This window comes from Babylonia areolata, chromosome 6 (genome assembly GCF_041734735.1).
Source record: "Babylonia areolata isolate BAREFJ2019XMU chromosome 6, ASM4173473v1, whole genome shotgun sequence".
Taxonomy (NCBI): domain Eukaryota; kingdom Metazoa; phylum Mollusca; class Gastropoda; order Neogastropoda; family Buccinidae; genus Babylonia; species Babylonia areolata.
The window spans coordinates 53,499,023-53,511,522 of NC_134881.1; the positions used below are offsets into that span (position 1 = coordinate 53,499,023).

The 12,500-nt window shown below is 50.0% G+C and overlaps 1 protein-coding gene across 1 annotated transcript in view; it reads right to left on the bottom strand.

Annotated features, from left to right (window-relative positions):
- LOC143283145 (protein O-mannosyl-transferase TMTC1-like) overlaps nt 1–12,500 on the bottom strand; it is a 114,457-nt gene that overhangs the window by 2,297 nt on the left and 99,660 nt on the right. The window contains exons 13-18 of the mRNA XM_076589288.1: nt 11,159–11,294; nt 8,964–9,108; nt 4,021–4,158; nt 2,831–2,953; nt 1,856–1,933; nt 1–589 (exon numbers count right to left, since the gene is read on the bottom strand). The exon at nt 1–589 is cut by the window's left edge and continues 2,297 nt beyond it. Of these exons, the coding sequence (XP_076445403.1) occupies nt 446–589; nt 1,856–1,933; nt 2,831–2,953; nt 4,021–4,158; nt 8,964–9,108; nt 11,159–11,294 (764 nt within the window). The 3' untranslated portion in view covers nt 1–445. The remainder of the gene's footprint in view (nt 590–1,855; nt 1,934–2,830; nt 2,954–4,020; nt 4,159–8,963; nt 9,109–11,158; nt 11,295–12,500) is intronic.

The window sequence follows — 12,500 nt, forward strand, 5'->3', positions numbered from 1 at the left end:
TCTTCTGCTTGCATATACACACGAAGGGGGTTCAGGCACTAGCAGGTCTGCACATATGTTGACCTGGGAAATCGTAAAAATCTCCACCCTTCACCCACCAGGCGCCGTCACCGTGATTCGAACCCGGGACCCTCAGATTGACAGTCCAACGCTTTAACCACTCGGCTATTGCGCCCGTCAGTATACAATTTTGCCTTCTGGTTTGAGAGTCATAGTCCTTCACAGGAGACTAAGCTGGGATTCCCATTGCAAAAGGGAAACCATTGAGAGTACAGCTCATACTTTGCTGTCGGACCAAGTATAAACTTATGTCAGTCTGTGATATAAGCCGAGTGCTGGGCCTGAGTAACAAAGATAACACAACACAACACAACACAACACACCACACCACACCACACCACACACCACACACCACACAACCCAACGCAATACTGAAGACGGGTGATCAGCCCGCGGGAGGTTGTTGCCTCTCCTGGTCTCGTGCCCGCAGGGAGCGCTGCAGTTTGGCCATGTTCTCCAGCAGCAGCCGATTGGTCGGTTCCTCGCGCAGGACGTGCTCGTACTCCCGTTGTGCCTGCTCCAACTGCCCCTGTGTCCGGGACCACAAATAATAATAATAATAATACTAATAAATGATAATATAAGGACATTTGGTACGCCCAATCTAATGATCAAAAAAACCTGGGGCGTTTACAATGACGTATGCATAGTGAAAACACATGAATGCAGCCGCACGCACAAATACTCCTGCTCCATCTCCAACCTACACAACCACTCCACATAAGATGTAGACACACATACGCGCGCGCACTGCGCAAGCACATCCCGGCCGTTCAAATGTACATCTTCAATAATTTCAAACTGTATTTAAAAAATAAAAAAAAAAGTACAACAGGTTTACAGATATACAACCAATTAATATAATGCTAAAATGAATCTAACTTACCACGTGTTCAGGAGAAACAAAAAAAAAAAAGCATTTTTTATTTATATAACAAGAGTGGATTTCTTCAACAGAACTGTGCCCGAGGACAAAACTTTTGTTGCCAAGGGACCTCCTCGGTTTATCGTCTGATCCAAATAACTACATGCCCAGTTTGGTTTTTCTCGTCAAACTTGGGAGAAACCGGGCTGGAGCCGAGGGGGATTCGAACCCAGACCCCAACTGGCACTGTACTGGCAGATAATCAACTTACTTAACGATGTCATTGTTTATTTACTCCTTGGTCTACTTACAAAAAAAAAAAAAAAAAAAAAAATTGGGGGTGGGGGTATGCAAAAATCACAAACGGATAACGTGCAGTGATGGCCCAGAGGTAACGCGTCCGCCTAGGAAGCGAGAAAATCTGAGCGCGCTGGTTCGAATCACGGCTCGGCCGCCGATATTTTCTCCCCCTCCACTAGACCTTGAGTGGTGGTCTGGACGCTAGTCATTCGGATGAGACGATAAACCGAGGTCCCGTGTGCAGCATGCACTTAGCGCACGTAAAAGAACCCACGGCAACAAGAGGGTTGTTCCTGGCAAAATTCTATAGAAAAATCCACTTCGATAGGGAAAACAAATGAAAATGCACGCAGGAAAAAATACCAAAAAAAAAAATGGGTGGCGCTGTATTATAGCGACGCGCTCTCCCTGGGGAGAGCAGCCCGAATTTCACACAGAGAAATATGCTGTGATAAAAAGAAATACAAATACAAATACAAACGTCAGAAAATTTCACTTGAGTAGTTTTCAAAACGGACAGAGTTATAAAGAGTAAAGACGAAAGTGTGGGGATACTTTTTTCAGCCAGGAGGGACGCAGTGGGTTAATCAGTGACTCATTCTGACCCCCCTGCCTGCTGACGGCACTCACCAAGACGTGATAGAGAACAGCCAGATTGTGTCTGGCCAGGGTCAGGGTGGGGGATGCTGCCAGTGCTGCCTGGTAGCTCTGGAACACGATACAAACTCGCATCGTCATCCGTTCGTTTATTCATTTATTTATAGTCTGTTCATCTAAGATGATGATATTGGACTGAAAATAAATGATATTATCATTGTTATTTGGATTATTATCGTTCCTATCATAATGTTGATTGTTAGTATTGATTAGTTATCGACATTTTTTTGTATATTCGAATGAAAAGGGGGACGTTTGAGGTGGAGGGGAGGGGGTGGGTGGGGGGGGGTCAAGGGGGAGGCGACTAAAAAAGGAAGACAGACAGACAGAGAATAGAATGTGGAAAAGATAGAGTACAAAATCTAAAATGGAGAGGGTGAGTGTCAGTAACTGGAGAAAGAAAAAAACATAATATCACCTGCTCTGTGTGTGTGTGTGTACGTGTGTGTGTGTGTGTGTGTATGTGTGTGTGTGTACGTGTGTGTGTGTAGGTGGGTGTACGTGTGTGTGTGTGTGTGTGTGTGTGTGTGTGTGTCTCTCTCTCTCTCTCTCTCTCTCTCTCTCTCTCTCTTTTGTTTGTTTGTTTGTTGTTGTTTTTTTACTGCAGTAATTTTCAGTGCTAGTTTTCAAATATTGGGGTTTCTGGGTGTGTGTGTGTGTTTTTTTTAACCACTGTACTTTCCAATGCTATCTTCAAGACTTCAAAACTCTTTATAGGCTTCAAATGACAGAATGTTGGTACGTTAAAGAGCATAAAAATGACATTCCATCATCAGCCACTCCACATCTTGAAAAAAATTACGGACAACAATGACAGTTCACGCACACACAATCTCTCTCTCTCTCTCTCTCTCTCTCTCTCTCTCTCTCTCTCTCTCACACACACACACACACACACACACACACACACACACACGCGACAGACACTACGGCACAGTAGACTCGAACCTCCAGTGCCTGGGGGAACATCTGCATGTCCTTGTAGACGTTGCCCATCTCATACAGGATCTTGCCGCTCAGCCTGGTGTTGTTCTCCACCCAACGAGAAGCCTCCAGGAAGGCCGATAGGGCCTGAAATGTGTGCACACACCACTATCGGTCCATGGTGAGAAAAACACGCCATTTTCCTCTGTGGTGTGGTGTTTCGTGGTGTGGTGTGGTGTGTCGTGGTGTGGTGTGGTGTGGTGTGGTGGTGTGGTGGTGTGGTGTGGTGTGGTGTGGTGTGGTGTGGTGTGTGTATATGTGTGTGTGTGGTGTGGCGTGGTGTGGTGTGGTCTGATGTGATGTGGTGTGGTGCGGTGTGGTGGGATGTGGTGTGGTGTGGTGGTGTGGTGTTGTGTGGTGTGTGTGTGTGTGGTGTGGTGTGGTGGTGTGTTGTGTGTGTATATTTGTGTGTGTGTGTGGTGTGGTGTGGTGTGGTGTGGCGTGGTGTGGTGTGTTGTGGTGTAGTGTGGTGTATGTGTGTATGTGTGGTGTGTGTGTGTGTGTGTGTGTGTGTGTGGCGTGATGTGGTGTGGTGTGGTGTGTGTCTTGTGTGTGTGTGGTGTGGTGTGTGTCTGTGTGTGTATGTGTGTGTGGTGTGGTGTGTTGTGATGTGGTGTGGTGTGTGTGTGTGTGTGTTTGTATGTATGTATGTACGTGTGTGTGTGTGTGTGTACGTGTGTGTGTGTGTGTGTGCATGTGTTTGTATGTATGTACGTGTGTGTGTGTGTGTGTACGTGAGTGTGTGTGTGTCTGTGTGTACAGACAGACACAGACACAGACAGACAGAGATAACCGTCAAGTCTGGAGGTGAAGGCAAAAGACGATGTCCACAAGAAAGAAAGAAACAGTAACAGACAGGAGACAAGGGGGTTAAAACAAAGGTGATATTTTCCATCTTTTTTCTTTTTTCCGGGAAGTGTGAGGGACATGCGGGAACGACTGTGACTGGACCGAGGATGGAGGGGGAGGTGGGGGGAGGTGGGGGGAGGTGGGGGGAGGGGGGTAGGTCGCGCGGCGTGGCGGGGAGAGAATTGGGGTGAATTGGGGTGGGGGGCGTGCCATTGTCACAATTTGCTTTTTCTTTTTTTTTTCTTTTCTTTTTTTTTTCCTTCTTTTCTATATTGACATCTATATCCCCTTGCAGACAGACTCACCTGCTGTGCTTGGCCGAGCGCGAGGTGCACGTGCCCCTTGGCGTACAGTGCCTGCGGATTGTGGGGGGCCCTGGTCAGCATGTCCGTCACCACCTTCTCCGCGTAGCGCTTCTGACCGTTGTCCATCAGGGTCTGCACCTGGTGGTGGTGAAGGGGAGGGGAGGGTGGGGGGGAGGAGTGGGGGTGGGGGTGTCAAGACATTCAGTGGGTTGCTTCTGGTGCTCGCTAATTATAATTATATTATAATTATTATTTATTTATTTATTTATTTGTGTAAGGTTATCTATTATTTATTCACCTTTTTTTTCCCCCTCAAGGCCTGACTAAGCGCGTTGGGTTACGCTGCTGGTCAGGCATCTGCTTGGCAGATGTGGTGTAGCGTATATGGATTTGTCCGAACGCAGTGACGCCTCCTTGAGCTAATGAAACTGAAGCTGAGCTAAGAAAGCAGTGGTTTGAAAAGAACGGGTATTTATTTATATACATCGTTTGAGTGTACATTTGGTGCATTGTGTGTGTGTGTGTGTGTGTGTGTGTGTGTGTGTGTGTGTGTGTGTGTGTGTGTGTGTGTGTGTGTGGAGACATCGGATGCATGTGTATGTAACTTACGTTGAATTTCTACTTTCAAGGAACAGGCTCATCAGTTTCAGTTTCAGTTTCAGTTTCTCCAAGGAGGCGTCGCACTGCGTTCGGACAAATCCATATACGCGGTACATCACATCTTGTCAGGCAGATGCCTGACCAGCAGCATAACCCAACGCGCTTAGTCAGGCCTTGAGTGGACATTTATATATTTGTATACCTATCAGAGTTGTTTTCTTTTCGCGTAATTTTGCCAGATGGACAACACTTTTGTTGCCATGGGTTCTTTTTCAGTGCGTACTGCACACGGGACCTCGGTTTATTGTCTCATCCTAATGACTAGACGCTCAGGTTGATCTTCCAGTCACACTTGGGAGAAAGGGCGAGAGCGGGATTCGAACCCACACCCTCACGGACTCTCTGTATTGGCTGCTGAGCATCTTAACCATTCTGCCACCTTCCTCCTCGTGTTTACCAACAGTGGGTGTGTATCTGGCCTTGGGTGTCTACGCTATGTTTGTGTAAAAAAAAAAAAAAAAAAAAAAAAAAAAAAAAAAAAATCGTAAAATGAAATAAAGTACTTAAATAACGTAAGTAAATAAAATCCTATCAAAACACAGCGGGCTGAAAGAGAGGCAGAAGGTAAACAACTGGCGGGGCCAAGAAATAACGTAGACCACGCTCAAAGCACACACCACCCCTCCCCCCCCCCCCCCCCCCCCCCCCCCCCCCCCCCCCCCCACACACACACACACACGCACAGATACTCAAAGCACATGCAATAATTTGAATTCTCACAGACACCAAGGTCCATACCCGCCTCCACCGACAAACGTACATACCCAGCCCCCATCCCAATCCCCACCCCACCCCCCCACCCACACACACACAAAGAGTCAGTCGTGTCGAAATCATTGTCATCATCATCATCATCATCATCATCATCATCGTCATCATCATCTTGTTATTGTCATAATCGTTACTGTCGCCGTCGTCATCTGTAGTGTGGCGGTGATGACGTCACGACGTTGTGGCTGGTGACGTGCAAGAACTGACATACACAATAACAGACTCAGCCATCAGAATGATTGTATACTCTCCCCCCCCCCCCTGAGCCCCCCCCCCCCCCCCCCCTCACCCCTCAGCCCCCCCCCCCCTTCAGCCCCCCCCACCACACCAAACCACACCCCACCACCACCCACACACAAAAACACACCACACCACTCCACATCACAACCACACATACCACACCACCACACAACACCACACCAAACACACAACAACACCCCACACACCCCACACATCACAACACAAACACACACAACACCACACCACACCACAACACAAACACCACACCACCACACCAAAACATCACACCACACCACCAACACAACACCTCACCACACCACCAAACACACAAACACCACACCACCAAAACACACACCACAAACACCACACACACCACGCCACCACCAACACCACACCACCAAACACCACACCACAAACCACCACCCACACCACGCCACACAAACCACACCCACACACAAACACCACACCACACCACACAACACCACACCACCAACACCACACCCACACCACACCACACCCACACAACACCACACCACACACACAACACCACACCACACAACCCCACACCACACCACACCACACAACACCACACCCACACCACAAAACACAACCCCCACCACAACACACCACACAACACCACACAACACCACACCACACCAGAACACAACCCACACCAGAAACACACCCCACACCACAAACACAAACAACACCACACCCAAACCCCAAAACCCTCCCCCCAAACAAAAAACCCAAACACAAAAACCACACCAACACCCCAAAAAACACAACCCACCCCAAAAAACCCCCCAAAAACCCCAAAAACCCACAACCCACCCCCCACACCAAAAACCAAAACCCACCCCCAAAAAACCCCCACCCCCCCCCCCCAACCCCCCACCCCCCCCCCCCCACCCCCCCCCAAAAAAACCCCCCCCCCCCAAAACACCACCCACAAACAAAACCACCACCCCCCCCACCCCCCCCCAACACCCCCCACCCCCCCCCCCCCCCCCAAACCCCCCCCAAAAAAACCCACCCCAAAAACCCAAAACCCCACACCACCCCCCACCACACCCCCCCCCAAAACCCCCCCCCCCCCCCCCCCCCAAACCCCCCCCCCCCCCCCAAAAACCCCCCCCCCCCCCCCCCCCCCCCCCCCCCCCCCACCCCCCCCCCACCCAAACACAAACCCCCCCCAAAACCCCAAAAACCAAAAACCCCCCCCCCAAAAACACCCACACCCCCCACCCCCCCAAACCCCCCCCACCAAAAAACCCCAAACCCCCCCCCCCAAAAACCCACACCCCACCCACCCCCCACAAACCACCCCCCCCCAACAAAACCCCCCCCCCCCAAAAACCCCCCCCCCCCCCCCCACCCAACCCAACCACACACCCAAACCCCCAAAACCCCCCCCCCCACACCCCCACCCCACCCACCCCCCAAACCACCCCCACCCCCCCCCACCCACCCCCCCACAAACACCCCCCACCCCTCCCCCCCCCCCCCCACCCCACACCCAAAAAAACCCAAACCCCCCCACCCCACCCCCCCCCAAACCACCCCAAAAACCAAAACCACCCCCCCCACCACAAACCCCCCCCACCCCCCAAAATTTCCCCCAAAAAAAACCCCCCCACCCACCTCACCCCCCCCAAAAACCCCCCCCCAACCCACCCCAAACCCCCCAAAAACCACCCCCCCCAAAACCCCAAACCACCCCACAAACCCCCACCCCCCACACAACCCCAAACCCCAACAACATACACCTTTAAAACAAAACCCCAAAAACCCTTTACACCCCCACCCCACAAACCACCCCCCAAACACCCCCCCCACCCCAACCCAAAACACCACCCCCCCACAAAACAACCCACCCCACCCCCCCCCAAACCCCCCACCCCAAAACCCCCAAAAAACAAAACAACCACCCCCCACCACAAACACCCCCACAACCCCCCCCCCACCCCAACCCCCACACCCACCCCAAACCCCACCCCCCACCACAAACAAAACAAAAACCCCCCCCCAAACCCAAACCCCCCCCCCCCCAAAACCAAAAAACCAAAACACCCCCCCAAAAAACCCACAACCCACCCCCCCCCCACCCCAAAACCCCCCCACCAAACCCACCCACCCCCCCAAAAAACCCCAAAACCCCCACCCCCCAAAACCCAAAACCCACACCACACCCACAAACACAACACACACCCACAAACACACACCACACCCACACACCACAACACCCACACCACAACACCACCACACCACAAACACAACACCACACCACACCCACACCACAAACACCACACCACACCCACCACACCCACAACACACAACCCACCACACCACACCACAAACACCACACCAACACCACACCACACCACACCACAAAACACACACCACACCACACACACAACACAACCCAACACCACAACCACACCACACAAACACCACAAACACCATACCACAACAACAACACCACACACACACCACAAACCAACACCACACCACACCACCCAACACACCACACAAACACCACACAACACCACAAACACAACACCACCCACACCCACACACACCACAACACAACACCACACCACAAACACAACATCACACCACAAACACAACACCACACCACAAACAACACCACACCACACCACCACACACACACCCACCACCCCACAAACACCCACACCACACCACAAACACAACATCACCCCACACCACAAACACAACCCACACCACACCACAAACACAACACACCACACAAACAAACACCACCCCACACCACAAACACAACACCACACCACAAACACAACCTCACACACAAACACAAATCACACCACACCACACCACAAACAACACCACACCACAAACACAACACCACACCACACCACACCACAAACCACAACCACCACACCACAAACACAACACCACACCACAAACACACACCACACCACACCACAAACACAACACCACACAACACAACACCACAAACACAACACCACACAACACAACACCACACAACACACACCACACCACAAACACAACACCACACAACACAACACCACACAACACCACACCACACCACAAACACAACACCACACAACACAAACACCACAAACACAACACCACACCACACAACACCACAAACACAACACCACACAACACAACACAACACCACAAACACAACACCACACCACACCACACCACACCACCACACCACACCACACCACACCACACCACACCACACCACCAAATTTACGAACCAGGGCCAGGAGGAGGTCAGTGTCGTTGGGCGCCTTGTGGACCATGGCAGTGTAGACCTGCACAGCCTCCTGGGTGCGGCCCGTCCTGTGGTACAGCTGGCCAAGCTGCTCCATGGCCTGGCGGTCCTCTGTGGCCTCCACCGCCCTGAGCCGCGCAGGGAACATCACCACCATCATCTCACTGCGGGGCTATGGGCGGATGTGTGTGTGTGTGTGTGTGTGTGTGTGTGTGTGTGTGTGTGTGTGTGTGAGGTGTGTGTGTGTGAGTATGTGTGTGAGTGTGTGTGAGTGTGCGTGTTTGTTTATTAATTGATGGTGTGTGTGTGTGTGTGTGTGTGTGTGTGTCTGTGTGTGTGTGTGTCTGTCTGTGTGTGTCTGTGTGTGTGTCAGTGTGTGTGTGTGCTTATTTGTTTATTAATTATCACTATCGTCTTTTTTATCTTATTCTATTATTTTCATTTTCATTTTATTTTATCCGTTTATTCATCTCTTTTTTTTTTCTTTTCTTTTTTTCACTTTTTTTTTTCTTTCTTTTTTTTTTTTTCTTTTTTTTTCTCAAGGCCTGACTAAGCGCGTTGGGTTACGCTGCTGGTCAGGCATCTGCTTAGCAGATGTGGTGTAGTGTGTATGGATTTGTCCGAACGCAGGGACACTGATACTGATACTGATACTCATGGAGGGGTCACTGCCGTCCGGAGGAATCCAATATTCCCTGATATTACCACGTCTGTTGGCCAGGTGCCCGACCAGCAGCTTAACTCCAACGCTGGTGTTTCACACTCTATAGGGCTGACAGCTGTTGGGACTGAGTCCTGTGTTAGAACGTGGCCAGGGACCGTGGAGGAGGAGGAGGAGAAGAAGAAGAAGAAGAAGAAGAAGAAGAAGAAGAAGAAGAAGAAGAAGATGATGATGATGATGATGATGAAGATGAAGATGAAGAATAATCCTGTGTTATAACGTGGCCAGGGAACGCGGAAGAAGAAGATGATGATGATGAAGATGAAGAAGAAGAAGAAGAAGAAGAAGAAGAAGAAGAAGATGATGAAGAAGATGAAGAAGAAGAAGATGAAGAAGAAGAAGATGATGAAGAAGAAGATGAAGATGATGCAGAAGATGATGAAGAAGAAGAAGATGATGAAGAAGAAGATGAAGATGAAGAAGATGATGAAGATGAAGAAGAAGATGATGAAGATGAAGAAGATGATGAAGATGAAGAAGATGATGAAGATGAAGAAGAAGAAGGAGGAGAAGAAGGAGGAGGAGAAGGAGGAGGAGAAGGAGGAGGAGAAGGAGGAGGAGGAGGAGGAGAAGGAGGAGGAGGAGAAGGAGGAGAAGGAGATGATGGATGATGATGGATGATGGATGATGATGGATGATGATATGGATGATGGATGATGGATGATGGTGATGGTGATGATGATGATGATGACGATGAAGAAGGACGATGAAGAAGAAGAAGAATTCTGTGTTATACACTGTGGTTAAAACTAGCTAAATGACTGGCGGGCTGAATATCACTAACCAACTGACTGACTGACTGACTGACTAATAACTGACTGAGACTTTTCGGTTGACTGATGGATGGCTTGCGAAACAAGTACTACCATGGCTAAAGTGGCTGACTGATCTTCTGCCCGGATGGCTAAGAAACAACAAAATACATAATAATAATAATAATAATAATAAGTAGTAGTAGTACCAAGGCTACCATCATGTGGAGTGATGGCCTAGAGGTAACGCGCCCGCCTAGGAAGCGGAGGGAATCTGAGCGCGCTGATTCCAATCACGGCTCAGCCGCCACTAGACCTTGAGTGCTGGTCTGGACGCTAGTCATTCGGATGAGACGATAAACCGAGGTCCCGTGTGCAGCATGCATTTAGCGCATGTAAAAGAACCCACGGCAACAAAAGGGTTGTTCCTGGCAAAAATTCTGCAGAAAAATCCACTTCGATAGGAAAAAAAAACAACTGCACGCAGGAAAAAAAACACCAAAAAAAACGGGTGGCGCTGTAGTGTAGCGACGCGCTCTCCCTGGGGAGAGCAGCCCGAATTTCACACAGAGAAATCTGTTGTGATAAAAAAAGAAATACAAATACAAATAACAAATACAAAACTGGCTGACTGGGTTTCGGGCTGTATGCTTTGCCAGACAAGCCAGTCGTGCTCCTCACCCACCCACCCACCGCCCCACCCACCGTTTGAGGAAGAGTTCCGCCTCGTGCTCCCTGCCCAGCTGCCGGAGGGAGGCTGCGGCGTTGGTCATGGCGTGGCTGAACTTGGCGTCCAGGGACACGGCGCGGCTGTAGCTGGCCACTGCTGCCTCGTACTGACCTGAGACACCATCATCAGTGTGCTCTTTAACTCACTCAGTACAGCCAGTCCTCTCTTCTCCTCTACACAGACCCCTCGGATGTCCAGTGGGTGTCTGAATGACCCAGCCTTTAGCTTCCGTCGTCAGAATTGTGGTATTTTTTGTCAACATTCACCTCTTCAGTATAAGAGCCTTCCGCTTGCAATATTTTGATGATGGTAATTGGGGTGAAACGCCGTTAACGTCGTCTCTTTCGCCGTTCGTATGGAGAGAGTTAAAGCAAAAAGCCACCACCACCACCTGAAACCTGACTGAATGACACAAGCATCGAATGATGAGCGCCTTGAGGCAGCTACCGGTAGGCAGCCTGTTGTTCAAATGACTCTGTTTGTAGAGCTCTTGGGCTCTGACCCAGGATAGGCGCTACACATATAGGTGTATAAGATTTGTCTCTGCACAAGATTCAGCGCTATATAAATACTATTCTTCTTCTTCTTCTTATTATTATTATTATTATTATCGACCATAGCTTCGTCAGTACTCTCTCTCTCTCTCTCTCTCTCTCTCTCTCTCTCTCTCTCTCTCTCTCTCTCCCTGAGTCTCTCTCTGCGAAACGAACGGGAAGTCGACAGGCAATCTTGCAAAGCATAATACTTGTGGATTTTTTTGGAAGAACTGATGGGTATCGTGGTGTACCTAGACACAGCTCTACAGACTGCTGACAGGAAACTTCTTGTGAAGAACTGGATTGTTAGCCGACACACCCTTGGTGGGATAAGAGAATACACGCTTGAATAACCCCCCTCTCTCTCTCTCTCTCTCTCTCTGTGTCTCACACACACACACACACACACACACACACACACACACACACACCTACCTAAACAGTTTCAGTTTCTCGGGGAGGTGTCAACGCGTTCGGACAAACCCATATACGCTTGACTGGATCCCTGACCAGCACTCATTCAGGCCTTGGCTCTGCCTGGCTGCGTGCATTTATATACATCTGTGCACCTTAACCAAGAGGATTTCTTCCAGAGAATTATGCCAAAGGACAACACTCTCGTTGCCACGCGTTCTTTTGTTCAGTGCGCCAAGTGCGTGCCGCACACGGGACCTCGGTTTAGTCGTCTCACCTAAACGACCAGACGCTCACGCTCAGTTTGATTTTCCAGTCAAACCTTGGAGAAAGGGCGAGAGAGCGGGATTCGAACCCACACCCTCAC